Raw genomic sequence first — 19988 nt, forward strand, 5'->3', positions numbered from 1 at the left:
CTGAAATATTAATTTGTAATGTAAATTATGACATTTGGGGCAAATAATGATTATTTTTTAAATATGGTGAGAATCTTCGAAGTTAGTAATGTATGAAAGTTCATATCATTCAAAGATTGTAGCTTGCAGAATCAATATATAGTAGCATTTGAATATTTATAAAAAAAAATTTCTTGTTAAGGCTGAACCCTTAACTATTTTTGTAAGTAATTTTGAACTTTGACTTTATTGTCTATGATTTATGATTTATCCCTAATACAAATTCAAATTCAAATTCAATACTGTTGTTTCATTGATTTTAATTCTAATTTTTAACATTTATCAAGTACAATACTAAGTTCAAAAAAGTGGTCCAGTATATTTTCATAGACAAAAGAGGTTGAATGATTTCAATGTGTGCACCATATAATTTTGGAAATGCGTACAAAAGAAAGATAAAACAGCTTGTGATTTACATGAAATGATAAGTTCTTGATGTACTAAAATTGACATAGCTTGGTATTATTGAAACTGAACAAGAAAATTAGAACTGAGCTTTATGCTGGTAATTAGAAGATTAAATGAGAGGGAAAAAACTGAGCTTTGTTCTCTTGCTTTTTGTGTGTCCATGTGTGGCAATATATAGCCAATCGAAGGATACGAGCCATGATCAAGACTAGCTAGTCGTCAAGGCTATGGTGGTTAGAGCAACCGAAAGATCAAAATTCGTGACAGTGAAAACAATTCAAAGGCATGTATAACACATAACTTTAGTACAGTACATTAATTTTCTCTTAACCAGAAATTGAATTTAAGAAAATGATATATAAGTACAATTATTCGCATGAATTATGTAGATTTATTTTACATCATTTCATTCTCGGCCACAATGAAATTAGTCAAAAGGTAGTACATACTACATACAAATTTCCAACACTTAATTCATTCATATTAATTCTCTCTTTTCAACCCTCGCTTTCAACCGAAAATGGAAGGACTGTTTAAAATCTACTATTATGTTTTACACACAACCAAAATAGGTAAAGTAACACATATATTGTATGTACACAAATACACACAACGAATACAATAAACTAAATCCAACCACAGTTGCTACTGAGGCTGCTCGGCATGTATGCAAGCAAAAGCACATTGAGGCAGCACAACATAAAATATTAATGTTATTAGATCATTTTCTACCATTCATACTCACATATAGTGGCACATATATGGACAAGGAGCAGTCCCTAGGAAGTGAACATCGGTGCACACACAATCAGCGGCTCCTACTAATAAAGCGGACGGAGACATGAATGAACACAAGCACACCAAAAAGAAAGAGAGCAGGCATGAGAATGCATTTTCGACAAGAGCTAACAGATTTAATAGATGCTACTCGTACAATATGCATCTTATTTTTAGGCATCCATCTCATAAGAACTTGAAGATTAAGCATACTTAGTTTGTGTAGTTTTAAGATGGGTGACCCCCTAAGAAACTTCTTAGGGAGCGTGTGAGTGGAGATAAAACACTCTAGAAAGACCTGTGTTGGTCTGAGGAACTATCATTGGTCGTGGAGCGGGGTCATTATAAGTGGTATCAAAGCCACACCTCTTTTAGTACGGTGGATAATGAGATGTATATTCAGTTAGAACTTAACACAATTCATAGATAATATTCATACTAACAAGGTGCATCTTCTTTTATAACGTCTATATCATAAGAACTGTTTAGGGAAATCATGTTTAGCCATTCATAACAAGTTAATGCAGTTCGTTGTGTATTTGAGCTTACATTTTATTGAAAAATCCAAACAGAATTGAACTTAACTAACAAAGATAATACTATTTCATCTAATATACTATTAGTGTACTACTAAGCTGTTTTTATGAGACGAGATTAATTCTGATCAATGGACTGAGTTTATATGTGGAATATGTATAGTCAACCTCAGCAAAAGTTTGTATATTGATTAAGAATAGATCTTCAAAATCTTCAACACCAAATCGAGTTTCTGAGCTCCTACAGCAACAGTAGCATTTCACATGATTTCCTTAAGTGGTTATATATTATTCAAGCCATATATGCTTAATCTCCTTCCTAAATAAGGTTTTGCTCCCAAAGCAAAATAAAAAGGGGGTAAAATGGAGACAAAGTGGGGGACAAGCAAATGCAATTACACAAATTTGAGTCCAGATGAAATTTGTATCAAATTCGAATTGAACTTTCATTCAACTCCAACTCATATTTTGAATTAATAAACTAGGAGATTATTAGATAGAGATAAAGGGTTTAATAGAACCCAAAATCAAGAACAACACAAGGGCAGCAGCACAGAAAATATTCCCCCCCCCCAAAAAAACAGAAAGAGGTAAAAGGATCAAGATTTACTTACAAGACTTAATAGTGTTTATGTTCAATCAGTAGTTGAATGCTCAGACAAGAGCTGATCCAACAAATCAGATCCTAAGTCATGTAGAATCACAACATCCTCTTCTCCAACACGCTTCTTACTCGAACTAGTTTGCTTCGTGGTTGCGCTCATCAGCTTGTGAGACTCCTTCAGGGCTTTTGCAGGAGACGAGCCCTCCTCGCGTCGATACTTGATCTTCTCAAGAGATTCCGTCACTCTCTCCACGGGAAAGTTGAGTGGGACCGAGGCGCCTCTCGTCGCAAATGCAGCTTGATCATAGGCTAGAGCAGCCTCTTCTGCAGTATTGAATGTTCCCAGCCAAACTCTCGCGCCATGCCTTGTCGAATCCCTAATTTCCGCGGCGTATTTCCCCCACGGCCTCTTTCTTACTCCAATGTATCTCTTCTCCGGCTTAGAGCAATCTCCCTTTTGGTGGTTGGAAGATGATGTAGAGAAGTCAAATGACATGAGACCTTGATCTTCTCCTTCTTCTTTAGCTTTGGATGGAGAGTGTATGAATAATAGCACAGACTAATAATAATGGTGGGTGAAGAAAAAAGAGGGGTTTAATTTGAAGCCTTGAATTAATGAGATTAGTTTCTTTAAAGAGTGGGAAGCTAGATTCTAGGACAGCTTATACACTTCTGGCTTTATCCTAAAAGTTTGACAATTCCTTCCTCTCCATATTCTGTCTTGTTTTAGTAAACAACAAGTGAGGTTTTCTCAATAAGCTAAAATAGGCAAACCCTACAAATCAGAACTTTGATGTTTATTTAAATTAATTAAACTCTCCATTTCTAAACCAATCCCCGTTGAATAAACCGTGGACATAAGTCTTGAATATGTAGAATAATTTTGTTATACAAGTATCAATTTATTAATTGTGTGAAAGAGATACGTAATTTTACAATTTTGGAAGTTATGATGAAAATTTATGAAATGGTAGTAAAATTTGTATGGATTTAAATATTTTGTTCTCTAGCATTGACTTGACTTCTGGGGTTGTGGTCACAATATTTCTTCCTTTTTCAATACCATTCAATATACCATACATATGAGCGCATTAATTTTCATTTTCCACATAGAGATAGGCCTATTTTTTTTTTATTTTTTTTTGGTAATTATCAAGAGTATCCACCGCGGATCCAATGACTATTTCTTCTATGATTTGTAGGGAACTCAATGGGTGGGACAACTGACTCAATGATTTAAGGATGCTCCACACACAAAGATAGGGATCAATCCACTGACCTTTTGGTTAAAGATGGACGAGTCTCATGCTACCGACCACCCCTCGGGTTATAGATGGTTTTATATAGTATAATTGTTTGACGTTTTGTGGTGATGCTCACTCTCTGTCTTCTTCTGCCCGCCGATACAATCTGATTGAATGAGCAGTCGTTTTCTTGGGTAACACTTATCACTATTAAACGGGCATGTACAATTTTTTATATAAATAAATAGTAAATTAATAATACCCTATTAGATTATCTACTAGTACTTATTTAATACTTACATATAAAATTTGTTGGGAAATAATATAGTACTACAAAATTATCCCGTCATTTTAGCATCTAGTGACCCTGAAACAACTCGAACTAATTAAGGTTCATTACGATAATGAAATTCATGTAATCTCATTTCTTTAAGAAATCTATCTACGGCCACTTCCCCTATCTAAAATATCACCATACGTGGGGTGGAATTCCTATGCACACACACAATTTTACCATCTTCCTAATTAATATCATGAACACTATGCAAATTTATATAGAATGGAGAGAGAAAAGAAATTTAAAGTTAAATTTAGTGAAGAGAAAATAAAAACAAATACTAAAGGTTTAAGTACGATGGTTAAGGTGTCCAGAGCCTTTGTCCTAGCGGCAAGGAGCTTAGACATCAATGTATGAGACGACGAGTTCGAGCCCTCTTGACCTCAATTGTAATTTCCTCCTCATAGGAGTTAATTTAAAAAAAAAAAAAAAGTACGATGGTTAAGGTTTGTGTTCAAATTATATACGACAGCCACAAATTGAACTTATCTAGTTAGCCATCGCACTCATGGCCCCTCCAGTCTCACAGAGTCACCAAAATAAAAACTAAACAAATTGAATGTATAATAACTTTACTAAAACAAGGGTGTTGGTCTCCAATAAATGTTGGAGGTCATACCATCATAGTCTTATCAGTTAGGAGAGGGCAAACAGAAATTGAAACATAAGATATCCCTTCAATACTTATAAGTGTATCACATATATATATTGTCCTTGTTTCTCTTGGGGCTTCTTCATCATTTGACATCTGAATATATTTGAAATGTTTACGAAGAAATGTCCAAATATTGAGCTCAAAAATCGAACAGACAGAAGAGAGTGTGTGGCTATATTTTGTATGAGAGATGGTGCAACATTTCAGGTTATCATCATCATATATAATATTAGTAACTAGTAAATTGCAAATCCTCAGCAATAAATAATACTTTTGAATTTCACAGTGGATTTTGTCCTCTTCCGTCGGCGGATCACATTTCTATAAAGAAAATCACGGTTGCATAATTTAATACTAGAATATAGGAGTAATAGTTTTCTACATTTCTAGGATTCTCCCATTCGTTTTTTAATAGTATACCATTTTCGTGTTCTCTTTGATTACCATATACAAATAATTCTTTATAGCAAATACACAATGCGTACGGACATATACAAATAATTCTTATATGAGAAATAATTTCAGCAACTTACCGAAAATCCTATAGGCGATCAAGGATATCAATTTTTGTCGTCGAATTATTTTAATCAACCAAAGTTATATTTAGCCATAATTAAGTACAAAAAAAGTTTTGTTTTATGTAGGTGTTGATAGAGCCACGTACAACCATTGTATTTAATCGAGCAACATATCAATACACCGAGATTATAAAATGAAATACAACCGAAATTTAACGCAACAGAAATTAATCTCTCCGTCGTTTGGGCATATGCCTCTTTTTCAATGACCATGGCCACATTTGATGCAACATAAATTGATGCACAATTCTATGCTTTTCTTTGATATAAACTATAATTTCTTACAATTTAAATTGACACAATATATCTTCGTTTCTGGGATGTATGAGGAAAGCAATCCCAATTTTATGAAATTAACACTAACAATTCATGTGTTGTGTAAACCAACACCAAATATGGTGTTACTGAAAAAAATTTGTGAGACAAAAACTCAAAAATGGTGTAAATTTTAAATTTGGTGTAAATGGTTTGAGTAAAACTATTTTTTGGTGTGACGTATATTCAAAATTGGGTTTGAGTTTGATGTAGTATTTGGGGATGGTCTTAATACATTTCATATTCTACTAAAAATAGGAGATTTGAGTCACCATTACCACTGAGGTAAATTAACAAGAAATTAATTATTCATTTCCTTTATATGAAAGAGAGAAGTATGTAGTGAATAATAGACGAAAAGGAGTGAAGGGTTGAGTTTATCACACCCAACAAACACATCCTAGACCCAACGGATATCATTCATGATTCTCGTGGAGTGTCACGCGGCAACCATCTGGGTATCCCAGATAAATAATAGGCCATTCTCTTTGGGCCACCTTTAATTAGCCCAAACGAATAAATCCCAAGCGCAAGAGTTAATTGGTCCATTTATGTCACAATTTTTATAGTGGAAGTACATACGAGGGAGTGTTATATTGTTAACTCAATACCTAATTGCTAACTACAACTAAATAATAACCATTAGATATTCAAATTAATGACATAGATCATCAACCACGAAATGTCAATACGATCAACAAAAAACGTCAATAAAGTCATAGGATTAATTCCATAAAATATCAATAGGGGTATTAATGTCAATTAACTACATGTTTAGTTATAACTAACTTTTAAAAGAAATCTCAAAACGTTAAATTCATATAACATATATCAAATTAAAGATAATTTTATAAGGATTCCAACGATATCATACATGCATATGTTCCGACGTCAAAATTTGAAAAATAATTCGAATTTTTTTCAATTTTTTCGTAAAGCAGAAATGTCAACATACTATATAAAATATGCCAATATAATACATGTAGAATGTCAATATAAGCAATGGGTTAACATTCTTAAAGCATTGTGTTGACATTCTCCAAGCATTGTGTTGATATTTTCAAAACACTATATTGACATTTTCATCTAAAACCCTAATTTGGTGTATTTTTTTTATCTTTTTTTATTTTATTAATAAAAACGAAAATTACACGTGGCAAATTGTAGACCACACGTTTTCTAAAATCCTATGGCCTTAAATTAGTTGTAGTTAGCAATTAAATGATGAGTTAGCAATTGATCACTCCCCAGTACATACGTATGTTGTTTAATGCATCCTAATAAATTATAGAACAAACTCCAAAAAAATGTTTCATGATAATTTGTATTTCTGAAAACATCACCAACATTTTAAAAAACTCTCCATATTTGAGGTTCCAACTAAAATTAAGAGACAAAAAAAAAAAAAAAGTTAAGGGGAAGTAAACAATATTTTCATCAATTTAAGGGAGATTTTTCTGTGTCCTTAATTTTGGCATTTTCAAAATCTCCGAACACAAGTAATTACATCTCTAATTTTGTGTCCATGTAAGGTTAAGTTCTTTTGTAGTCACACACTTCGCTGAGGAACCCTGAGCCGCTACTGTTGCTGCCGCCGCCGAATTGGGAACCGTTGTGATAGGGATCTCGACCTTAGCCAGGAAGGTCCAACCGTGCGCACCGAAGTAAGCAACCAGCCAGCAAGTGCAGCCCAGGGAAAGGGGAATCAATCACGAGTTCGAAGCTCGTCAAGGAGCAGGACACGTCCAGCCCACTTCCAAGATTTTATTCCTTGTTAATTAGATTTGCTGCATCTTTTATTTTTGGATATTTCCTTTACAAATATTATTATTTTATAGAGTCAAATCTTCTTGGGTTTTCTTCTTATTTCTTTCCCAAGTCGTAAGTCTGAATCAAGCAGGGATTATAGAATTCCCTGAGATCGAGTCATTGAGGAATAAGAATAAAATCTTTTTCTCCTTCTTGCTCTGTTTTTCGACCAACTCACAAACTCTCAAACTATTGTTTTCATCCCAACATTCCACTCGAACATGTGCTTTTTTGTTGATAGGATAACCAGATCCTATCATCTGGTGCGTTCATTGATTACTCTTCCTCTATCCCTACCATGTCGACGGACAGTGATGACGGCGATGAAGTCCATAACAGACATGAGTATACCACCCAGGAGATTGGACAAATGTTGTTTGACATGCAGCTCCGTCAAGCAAAGTACGAAAAAAAGATGATGACCCATAAGAACGAGCAGGAATTCCTTGCTCGCCAGCAGACAACGGTGAACAAGAATATCAACGAGTCCTTGACCAGACTTGCCAACGCCGCCGAAAACCAGCAACCGCCGGAACCAGCAGCACATACCCTCTCTACTCGCGGCTGGGCACTGCCCCCTTCTGTGACAATGAAGCCGATTGATTTTAATCCAGATACTCACCCCAAATTGGCTTCTCGTCCACCACGATTCAACGGCGAGCACGTTGTTAAATGGATTCGCAAGATCCAGAAGTATTATAATCATAGTTTTACTCCACTCCAGGAACGGCTCTATCTAACCTCCTTTTTATTCGATGATGCGGCGGAGGAATGGTTAACATATTGGGAGGACAACGCCGATACCAAATCGTGGGATGTGTTTCTGCTAGCGGTCAAGAAGAGGTTTGATCCCGATCACTATGAAGACTATGTTGGCCGCCTCGCGACTTTGAAACAAACCTCTAAAGTGGAAGCCTATCAAACTGAATTTGAATCCATGCTCCAAAAGGTGACTAATGTGGGAGACTCCACGCTGACATCACTATTTATCGCAGGGCTTAAACCCCCGACCAAGCAAGAACTCCTGGCCAGAAGGCCCGCTACGCTCCAGGATGCATTTGCTTTGGCTCAACAATTGGCTGCGTGTCAGATAGCAGCGTCACCGACGTATTCGCCCAGACCGAATTGGTCAAATCGACTCTCTCGGAATGCGACCCCCACAACAGGCGTGCCACGCAGCGATCACCCAGACCAAAAGGTCAACCGTGAGGGCCAGCAGCCGCGGGACTACCCGGTGGTTCGTATTTCAGCCGCGGAACGAGCGGAGCGTACACGGAAGGGCCTCTGCTGGTGGTGCCCAGAGCCATATTCTCGTTCACACGTCTGTAGCACCAAGTTCTACGCTCTCATGGGTGCCGATGATGAAGACGATTTGGAGAACGATGAGATCATTGAGACTGATCCAGAGAACGATGCATCGACCATGGTCATTACCGGGGCAGTCTCGAGTGTGCATGTTCTATGCCCTAAAATTAAACCAAGATCCTTGCGAATGAAGGGGAAGATCAACGATACGGTGTCGATACTGATCGACGGCGACAGTAGTCATAACTTCATCAAGCCCCCCTGTCACCGAAAAGCTAAGTCTTTCCCTCCACCCGATTTCGCCCTTTTGTGTTTTTGTTGGTGACGGTGCACATCTTAAATGCAATTTCGCTTGCTTGGAAACTCCTATTTGTATGCAGGACCAGATAATTTCCCAATTCCGACAGCAGATGAACTTTTTGATGAACTCCACACTGCTTGGATTTTTTTGAAATTAGATCTTCGTTCGGGGTATCACCAAATCTACATGCATGCGGATGACATCCACAAAACAGCTTTTCGAACCCACGACGGTCACTTTGAATTTCTGGTCATGCCGTTCGGATTGACAAATGCTCCTTCCACCTTCCAGGCGGCAATGAATAATATTTTTCAGCCATTCTTGAGACGATTCGTGATCGTTTTCTTTGACGATATTTTGGTTTACAGCGATAGCATCGTTGACCATTTGGTGCATCTGCGCCAAGTCCTTGGGATCCTACGCGACAATGTGTTCTTTGTTAAGCAATCTAAGTGCTCCTTCGGCGTTACAACTATCGATTATCTAGGACACATAATTACCGGAGGACAGTTAAAAGCAGACCCGACAAAGATTCAGGCGATGACTAATTGGCCTGTACCAACGATGATCAAACATCTAAGTGGCTTTCTGGGGCTCACAGGTTACTATCGCCGTTTCGTCCAGAATTACTCCATCATCGCGTCGCCCTTGACTGAGTTGCTGAAAAAAGATGCCTTCGTCTGGACGGCCAGCGCGACCCAAAGTTTCGAGGCGCTGAAAGCTGCTATGTGCGCCACCCCGGTGCTCCGGCTTCCAAATTTTGAGGTACCATTTGTAGTTGAAACAGACGCGTCCGATGTCGGGATTGGCGCCGTCTTGCTGCAAGAGGGCCACCCCCTCGCGTATTTTAGCAAAAAATTGGGTCCGAAACGCCGACTTACCTCTACATACCACAAAGAACTCTACGCAATTGTTGAGGCGGTCCAAAAATGGCGGCAGTATCTTCTCGGTCGCAAATTTATCATCCGCAGCGATCAACACAGCCTCAAAGACTTGTTGTCACAAATAGTCCAAACTCCAGATCAGCAATTCTATCTGTGGAAATTAATGGGATTTAAGTTCATCATCGAGTATAAGACAGAAGCTTCCAACAAAGTTGCAGATGTGTTGTCGAGGCAGGCAGAGGAGCCGCGACCGTCCGAAGCGACCTTGTTGGCCTTGTTCACACGCCCAGCAACTGCGATTCTCGATACGATCAGGTCCGAAAATGTATCGCTGCCTGAATTGATCCAGCTCCACCGCGCAGTTACGGACAGGCGAGTCCCTGCTCATGTTTCGGTACAGGATGGATTGCTCTATTTCAAGCGCAGATTGTATTTGGGGCGTGAGTCAACTGTGCTAAGAGATATTCTGTCAGAATGCCACGAATCTCCTACGGCGGGGCATCCGGGCGAAAAACGCACGTTTGCTCGCGTCGATGTTTCTTTTTATTGGGTGGATATGCGGCGCGACGTCCGAAATTTTGTAGCGGCATGCGTCACTTGTCAAGCGATGAAATACGTTCGTGATAAGCCAAATGGGTTAATCCAACCCCTACCAATTCCGGATATGGTGTGGGAGGCAGCATCTATGGATTTTATTGTTGGGTTGCCGCCTTCGCAAGGCTTTACAATAGTCATGGTGGTGGTGGACCGTTTATCTAAGTATGCTCACTTTGGAGCACTCAAGGTGGGGTTTCATGTTCCTCGTGTGGCTCGTTTATTCATTGACACAGTGGTTAAATTACATGGTTTTCCGAAGAAACTTCTTTTCAATAGAGATTCTATTTTCATGAGTGACTTTTGGGAGGAATTAATGACGCTAAGTGGTACGAAGTTGCAATTCACTACAACGTATCATCCGCAAACTGACGGCCAATCTGAGGTAACCAATAGGACGTTGGAACAATATCTGCGAGCGTATACCTTTGATTGTTCGACTCGATGGTCTCAGATGCTACCTTGGGCAGAACTAGCCCTTAATTGCTCTGTCAACGTGAGCATTGGTGTTTCTCCTTTTGAGGCACTTTATGGCCGCGAGCCCCCGAACTTGTTCGATACTTATTCTCGACCCTCTCATAACAGGGAGGTGTTTGATTTGCTTAAGGAGCGGGAGGAATTTTTGAGTGCACTCAAGACCCGAATTAGGAGAGCCCAGGCAAACATGACAACCCAAGCAAACCGGCATCAGAAATACGTGGAGTTCATGGTAGGCGACAAGGTTTGGCTTCGCCTCCAACCTTATCGTCAACATTCGGTTGGGAAACCATTGGCTGCTAAATTGGGACAACGTTACTATGGCCCTTTTCAGATCGTTGAGAGGATTGGCAAAGTCGCCTATAGACTACAATTGCCAATGTCTAGTCGGATCCACGATGTGTTTCATGTGTCTCTCTTAAAACCATTTGTGGAATCTGCCAATCTGCCCCAGGTTTCAGTGCTTCCTTCGGCAAATGACAGGGGCCGCCCCTTGGATGATCCAGTCTGTGCTTCATCTTCTCGCACAGTTCTAGTTGGGGGCGTTCCACAAGAACAATGGCTAATACATTGGGCTTCAGATGCGGACTCGATGCCATCATGGGAACCAGCAGCTTTGATTGCTCGAGAGTTTCCCCATTTGCACCTTGAGGACAAGGTGGTTGCTTTGGAGGGGGGAGTTGATAGAGATCTCGACCTTAGCCAGGAAGGTCCAACCGTGCGCACCGAAGTAAGCAATCAGCCAGCAAGTGCAGCCCAGAGAACGGGGAATCAATCACGAGTTCGAAGCTCGTCAAGGAGCAGGAAACGTCCAGCCCACTTCCAAGATTTTATTCCTTATTAATTAGATTTGCTGCATTTTTTATTTTTGGATATTTCCTTTACAAATATCATTATTTTATAGAGTCAAATATTCTTGGGTTTTCTTCTTGATTCTTTCCCAAGTCGTAAGTCCGAATCAAGCAGGGGGAATTCTATAAATTATAGAATTCCCTTAGATCGAGTCATTGAGGAATAAGAATAAAAATTTTTCTCCTTCTTGCTCTGTTTTTCGACCAACTCACAAATTCTCAAACTATTATTTTCATCCCAACATTCCACTCGAACGTGTGCTCTTTTGCTGATAGGATAACCAGATCCTATCACGTTGTTGCCTCCAAACTGAAACCCGCCGCTGGGGAATTGGGTTCTTCGTGCTTGGATATTGTGATTCGTCAGTGTTTAGGTTTAGAGTTTAGGGTTTAGGGTACCGTGATTCATTCTGTTACTAGAGAGTGAAAATTGTAGTCGAGAGAATGAGAGGTGTGAATAAAATGAAGTGAAATGAGGTGTATATAGGGTTAAATTAAAAAAAAAATTAAAATCACGCCGATTGGCAGTCGATCAGCGTGCAATAGGCGTCGATCGGACCGCCGATCGTGCGCCATTCGAAGATCAGCGACGCCCGCCGAGCGCCGATCCACGAACCCCAATAAACACTGCTGGGGTCGCCAATCGGCGCCCCTATTGTTAGTGCTCTTAGTCAACAACCAATAGTCTTATAGTAGACGGCACGAGTATTAATACAATATTGGTTAATTAGGAAAAGAGATACTACATCTATCTATGAATTAATAGTATTTTTTTTTTTATTTTGGATCGTCCAACAAAGTTAGTCTCATCTATTTATCGTAAATTTCTCTTTCTAATTAGGCGAGTTTCATTTCAACCACTTTTTCTCTCTATCTCTGTGTTACTATACTAATTTTAAGTTAAAACTCGTCATGTCGTCCAATACAAACACTATTTTTGGTAAACGGATGCAGTGGCGGATACAGTTTTGGGATACTACTGTACCCCCAAATTTTAACAACTACTAGTAATATACTATAGTGAGTTCAATCTGATAAAGAGAAGTCTTTGGTCTATCGGTTGTAGATGCACCTCTCCTGTTTTTAACCTGTGTACGAGTGAAAACTGCTGTATCAAAATTTTACCTTACAGAATTTCCTTCTTTATTTTTCAGCACTCTTTTAAATTTCTCTTATTTTGTGTTAAACTTTTCTGTCTTAATTTATGTTCAAAATCAATTTATTTTTAAATCTCTCTCCAACTATTAACAATTTAACAACCGATGTGTATTATTGTGGAACAAAATTGTTATATTCGTTAAAGAAATTATTTTGTAAATTCCACCACTCCTTCAAATTTAGTGTCTAAATTCTTTAAATCATCATGCATTTCTTTCATACGTTCTCCTTTAAATGATAAAAGATGCAACAGTTAAAAGGACCGTCATGTTTTGGGGATAAAGATGAGGCAAATTGCCATAGGTTTTTATCATGTTTTTTCAAAAAATATTTTAGGGTAATATATAGGTGTTTCATGACGATCGAGGCTCAAGTTTTTTTTCAGCTCAACATAAATCTGAAATATTTGTAATGTAAATTATTACATTTGGGGCAAATAGGGATTATTTTTTAAATATGGTGAGGATCTTCGAAGTTAATATCTCCGTGTCATTCAAAGATTGTAGATTGCAAAATCAATTATAGTAGCATTTGAATATTTATAAATTTTGTTTCTTGTTAAGGCTGAAACCTTAACTATTTCTGTAAGTAATTTTGAACTTTGACTTTATTGTCTATAATTTATGATTTAGCCCTAATACAAAATTCAAATTCAATATGTTGTATCATTGATTTTTATTCTAACTTTTAACATATATCAAGTACATTACTAAGTTCAAAAAGGTGGTCCAGTAAATTTTCATAGAAAAAGAGGTTGAGCATCCCCATCCGTGTTCTTGCTAATATGTTGTATCATTGATTTTTATTCTAACTTTTAACATATATCAAGTACAGTACTAAGTTCAAAAAGGTGGTCCAGTAAATTTTCATAGAAAAAGAGGTTGAGCATCCTCATCCGTGCTCTTTGGCAAGAGCACGGACGTGGGCTCAGACCCACTTTTACTCCCTCCTCTTAGGCAAGAGCATAACACCCACATTCATGCTCTTCCGCAAGAGCATGCTCAAGGGTCTCACCATTCTATTATTCAATTTAAATAAAAACATTTCCACAATAAAGAAAATGTATTAAAAATACACGAAATACCATTACAAATTACTAAAAAATTAAAAATTACATAATTAAAATCCTAAAATTTAAAAATTACATAATTAAAATCCTAAAAATTAAAATTATATAATTAAAATCCTAAAAATTGAGGTTGGGAGAGTTGTTTGATATAGTATGATTTTTTGTGTTGAAATGAAGGTATTTATAGATGAAAGTGTGAACTTTGGGATAAAAATAATGAAAAAATAAATTAAAAGTGTGGAAAAAATGGATATATTTTATTGGGAAGTGGGAAAATATTTTTTTTATTAAATCTGAATTTTTTAAATTTTTTTGAATTAAAAAACAAAAAAAAAAAGATAAACCAACGGCCAATCAGAGCATACCACGTAGGCTGCTCGTGCTCTTGCCGTTAGCACGGCGGTGCTCTTAGCTAAGAGCAGGGCCGTGCCACTTGCAAGAGCACAGCGGCGAGCAGAGCTTCGCCCTGCCAGCGGCACGGCAGGTGCTCTTGCATAAGAGTACCGCTGCGGATGCTCTGAATGATTTCAATGTGTCATATGTGCACCATATAATTTTGGAAATGCATACAAAAGAAAGATAAAACAGCTTGTGAATTACATGAAATGATAAGTTCTTGATGTACTGAAATTGACATAACTTGGTATTATTGAAACTTAACAAGCAAATTAGAACTGAGTTTTATGCTGGTAATTAGAAGATTAATGAGAGGGAGAGAACTGAGCTTTGTTCTCGTGCTTTTTGTGTGTCCATGTGTGGCAATATATAACCAATCAAAGGATACGAGCCATGATCAAGACTAGCTAGTTGTCAAGGCTATGGTGGTTACTGGTTAGAGCAACCGAAAGATCAAAATTTGTGACAGTGAAAACAATTCAAAGGCATGAAATATGTAGATTTATTTTACGTCATTTCATTCTCGGCCACAATAAAATTAGTCAAAAGGTACTGTAGTTCATAATTTCCAACACTTTATATGTACATGTTGTAATTTCTTAAAACATATTCATTCTCTCTTTTCAACCCTCGCTTTCAACAAAAAATGGAAGGACTGTTTAAAATCTACTATTATGTGTTACACACAACCAAAATAGTTAAAGTAACACATATATTGTATGTACACACATACGCACAACGAATACAATAAACTAAATCCAAACTCGTTAAAACATTCATAGTGTTAACCACAGTTGCAACTGAGGCTGCTCGGCAATGTATGCAAGCAAAAGCACATTGAGGCAGCATAACATAAAATATTAATGTTATTAAGATCATTTTCTATGGACAAGGAGCAGTTCCTAGGAAGTGAACATCGGTGCACACACAATCAGTGGCTCCTACTTCTAAAGCGGACGGAGACATGAATGAACCAAAGCACACCAAAAAGAGAGAGAGATTAAATATGAGAATATGCAGGCATGAGAACACATTTTCGACAAGAGCTAACAGATTTAATAGATGCTACTCGTACAAGGTGCATCTTCTTTTTAGGCATCCATCTCATAAGTATTTGAAGATTAAGCATACTTTAGTTTGTGTCGTGGAGCGGGGTCGTTATAAGTGGTATCAAAGCCACACCTCTTTTAGTACGGTGGATAATGAGATGTATATTCAGTTAGAACTTAACACAATTCATAGATGATATTCATACTAACAAGGTGCATCTTCTTTTCTAACTTCTATGTCATAAGAACTGTTTAGGGAAATCATGTTTAGCCATTCATAACAAGTTAATGCAGTTCTTTGTGTATTTGAGCTTACATTTATTGACAAATCCAAACATAATTGAACCTAAATAACAAAGATTATACTATTCCATCTAATACACTATTAGTGTACTAGTATGTATGTGGAATATGTATAGTCAACATCAGCAAAACCTTATATATTGATTGAGAATAGATCTTCAAAATCTTCAACACCAAATTGAGTTTCTGAGCTCCTACAGCAACAGTAGCATTTCACATGATTTCCTTAAGTGGTTACATATTATTCAAGCCATAGATGCTTAATCTCCTACCTAAATAAGGTTTTGCTCCCAAAAGCAAAATTAAAGGGGGTAAAATGGAGACAAAGAGGAGGACAAGCAAATGCAATTACACAAATTTGAGTCTAAATGAAATTTGTATCAAATTCGAATTGAACTTTCATTCAACTCCAACTCATATTTTGAATTAATAAACTAGGAGATTATTAGATAGAGATAAAGGGTTTTTTAGAACCCAAAATCAAGAACAACACAAGAGCAGCAGCACAGAAAATATTCCAAAAAAAAAAAAAAAAAACAGAAAGAGGTAAAAGGATCAAGATTTACTTACAAGAATTCAATAGTGTTTATGTTCAATCAGTAGTTGAATACTCAGACAAGAGCTGATCCAACAAATCAGATCCCAAGTCATGAAGAATCACAACATCATCTTCTCCAACACGCTTCTTACTCGAACTAGTTTGCTTCGTCATTGCGTTCATCAGCTTGTGAGACTCCTTCAGCGCTTTTGCAGGAGACGAGCCCTCCTCGCAGCGATACTTGATCTTCTCGAGAGATTCCGTCACTCTCTCCACGGGAAAGTTGAGTGGGACCGAGGCGCCTCTCGTCGCAAATGCAGCTTGATCATAGGCTAGAGCAGCCTCTTCTGCAGTATTGAATGTTCCCAGCCAAACTCTCGCGCCATGCCTTGTCGAATCCCTAATTTCGGCTGCGTATTTCCCCCATGGCCTCTTTCTTACTCCAATGTATCTCTTCTCCGTTTTAGAGCCATCTCCCTTTTCGTGGTTGGAAGATGATGTAGAGAAGTCAAATGACATGAGACCTTGATCTTCTTCTTTAATTTTTGGGTGGAGAATATATGAATGGTAGCACAGACTAATAGTAATGGTGGGTGAAGAAAAAAGAGGGGTTTGAAGCCTTGAATTTATGAGCTTAATTTTTTTTAGTGATTGGGAAGCTAGATTCTAGGACAGCTTGTACACTTCTGGCATTATCCTATAACTTTGACAATTACTATCTCTCTCTTTTCTGTCTTGTTTTAGTAAAAGTGAAAATTGTGTGTATCTCTGTTTGTAAAAAAAGTGAGGGTTTTTCAAAACGGTAAAATAGGAACAAGTGAGCTAACCCTAAACATCAGAATAATGTGTAGAGATTTACCAGTTAACCGTTTATTTATGATGTTTTGTGATTTCGGAAAGTTTAAACTTTTTAAATCCAATTTAGCAGCTTATTTAACAATATAAAGTATAGTACTTTGATGATTTTTTAAAATAATTAAACTTTCCATTTCCAATTTGAATAAATTATTCTTGAGTGTGTAGAATGTTCCCACATGTTTCACATTATTCATTAATTGTGTGAAAGAGATTGTAATTTTAGCTTTTTTGAAAATTTTGATTTATGATGAGCGATTGAGTGGTAGTAAAATTTATACGGAATTGGATATTTTGTTCTTTAGCATTGACTTGACTTTTGGTGTTGTGGTCACAATATTTCTTCCTTTTTCAATACCATTCAATGAATTATAATGGAGGTATTAATTTTCCGCATAGAGTTGCTTTTATATATAATTGTTGACGTTTTGTGGTGATGCTCACTCCCTGTCTTCTTCTGTCCGCCGATACAATCTGATTGAGTGAGCAGTCGTTTTCTTATTTATCATTTATCACCATTAAACAAACATAATTCTTTGAATAATTTAAAAAAATATAGTACTATTAAAGGTTTAAGTTTGCTGGCTAAGGTTTGTGTTCAAATTATACGGCAAACGACAAATTAAAGGTTTAATTGTCTTTTTCACTATATGTTTAATACTGCAAGGATTTGGTCTCCAATATATATATGTTGGTTTAAAGAAGACGAGTTTAATTAGTCACTTTAAATAAGATCAATTTGTTACATAGAGATTGAACTTAGTTTGAATATAAGATGATATGTAAAATAACACTCCTTTCCTCATTTGGATCACTCATATGTATGTTAAGAGTTCTAGTGTTCCACCACAATTTCAAAAATTCAATTACAAAAAAGAAGCGAATATAAAATGAATGAAGAAAATCATTTAAGAGAGGGCAACAGAAATTGAAACATAGGATATCCCTTCAACTTAAAATGGTTCTTAAATCAAAGAGGCCTTAACCAATAAAGAAGAATGATTAGTTAAGGTGTACTTACATTCATGAGAAACAACCTTGAAGAGTTTCTATCCCATCATTTGTAGTGTGAATATATATGATCCTTGTTTCTCTTGGGGCTTCTTCATCATTTGTAGCACATGAGATTAATCTTGACATCTGAATGAATTTGAAATGTTTTCGAGGAAACTAAGGGAAACAAATATCCAAAATATTGAGCTCAAAAATCCAACAGACAGAAGAGAGTGTGTGGTTGCATTTTGTATGAGAGATGATAACAACATTTCAGGTTATCAACATATATATAATATTGTTAATTGCAAATCCTGACCTATATATAATAATTTTGAATTTCAGTACTTTCACAGTGGATTTTGTCCTCTTCCGTCGGCGGATCACATTTCCATAAAGAAAATCAGGGTTGCATTTTCTGGGATTCTCCCTTTTTGTTTTTTAATAGTACACCATTTTCGTGTTCTCTTCGATTACCATACACATATATTTCTTTATAACAAATACACAACATGTACGGACATATGCAGAATGAATTAGGAAAGACTTTTATGAGAAATAATTTCAGCAACTTGAGCAACTTATCGAAGATCCTATAGTTAGTCAAAGATATAATTTTTTGAATCATCCAAGAGAGTTATATTTAGCCATAAGTACATAAATAGTTTAGTTTTATGTGTGTTGATAACTTGATATAGGCTCATCCAGATAGAGCCACAACCATTGTATTTAATCTAGCAACACATATCAATACCCGAGATTATAAAATTAAATACAACCGAACTTTAACGCAACAGAAATTATTTGGACACATACCATGGCCACCACATTTAATTTATTTATGGTGTTCAACATATATAAATTGATGCACAAATCTATACATTTCTTTGATATGAAGTACTACTATAGATTTCTTACATTTTAAATTGACCCAATATCTTCATTTCTGGGCTGTCATATACTCAGCTAACAAATCATGTGTTAGTAAACCAAATTTACACAAGCACAAATGAAGAGAGAGAAATTGAATCAGCGATTAACTATAAGTTACTTAATGGAGGAATATGCGACTGAATATAGATTTGGACACGAGTGTGGGACCTCATCCCTTTAATTTTCGGATCAAGTTCGAATTTTTTTCAAGAACAATTAATGTTTAAATAAAAAATTTTTAATCAAAATTTGATATAAATAAAAAAATTTATACAATACTCCTAGATAAATATTTGTTCAGCTCGATTCCTAAACAAAATGAGATTGTTTATTTTCGTAGTGGAGGTGTATGTATATAGTCACGTACGTATGTTGTGTATTCCAAAATAAATTAAGAGATGCAAGAAAGACAAAAGGTTAAGGCCACCGGCGGACGTAAAATTGCCATGTCCGCCCCTCTCCGTTTGTCCCGACGTCACCCTGAATTGAAAGAAATAGTCATTTCCGCCCTGAACCAAGCTAGTAATATATATTTCGGCCCCACCATTTATAAATCCTGGATCTGCTACTGGTTAAGGCGCAGTAAACAATAGTATAAACAATTTAAGGGAGATTTTTCTTTGTACCCTCAATTCTTGGCATTTTTAAAATTTTCGAACAATAAGTAATTGCATTTCTAATTTTGTGTCCTTATAAGTTAAGTTTCTTGTAGTCATACACTCCAATACTCACCTAGTCCACAACCAATAGTCTTATACTAGACTGTACGAGTGTTAATACAAAGTTGGTAAAGTAGAAAAAGAGATATTACCTCTGTCCATGAATTAATAGTTTTTTTTTTTTTCATTTTGGACCATCCTACAATATTAGTCTCTATTTATATAGTAGTAAATTTCTCTTTCTAATGAGGTGGGTCTCACTTTTCACCAATAATACTTCAACCACTCATTTTAGTAGACAGAGAAAGTAGAAAGAAAAGT

General features: G+C 36.6%; 1 protein-coding gene and 1 pseudogene across 2 annotated transcripts; both read right to left on the reverse strand.

Annotated features, from left to right (window-relative positions):
* Nucleotides 1-2226: 2226 nt before the first annotated feature.
* LOC125216698 (ethylene-responsive transcription factor 1B pseudogene) lies at nucleotides 2227-3054 on the reverse strand (annotated as a pseudogene).
* Nucleotides 3055-15187: 12133 nt separating this feature from the next.
* Nucleotides 15188-18346, reverse strand: LOC125212715 (ethylene-responsive transcription factor 1B-like). Of its 2 annotated transcripts, none has more exons than XM_089069183.1 (2): nucleotides 16260-18346; nucleotides 15188-15883 (listed from the first exon to the last, which is right to left on the reverse strand). In XM_089069183.1, exon 1 carries the CDS (start codon nucleotides 16744-16746, stop codon nucleotides 16282-16284), a length of 465 nt encoding a protein of 154 aa, XP_088925309.1. In that variant the 5' UTR covers nucleotides 16747-18346; the 3' UTR covers nucleotides 15188-15883; nucleotides 16260-16281. The 2 variants fall into 2 exon arrangements, with proteins under 2 accessions (XP_088925309.1, XP_047968909.1); XM_048112952.2 differs by lacking the exon at nucleotides 15188-15883 and having other exon boundaries at nucleotides 16107-16704; nucleotides 18104-18346.
* Nucleotides 18347-19988: the final 1642 nt, after the last annotated feature.

Source organism: Salvia hispanica, chromosome 3, assembly GCF_029641045.1.
Source record: "Salvia hispanica isolate PSC_SH4W2 chromosome 3, Shi_PSC_v1, whole genome shotgun sequence".
Lineage (NCBI taxonomy): Eukaryota > Viridiplantae > Streptophyta > Magnoliopsida > Lamiales > Lamiaceae > Salvia > Salvia hispanica.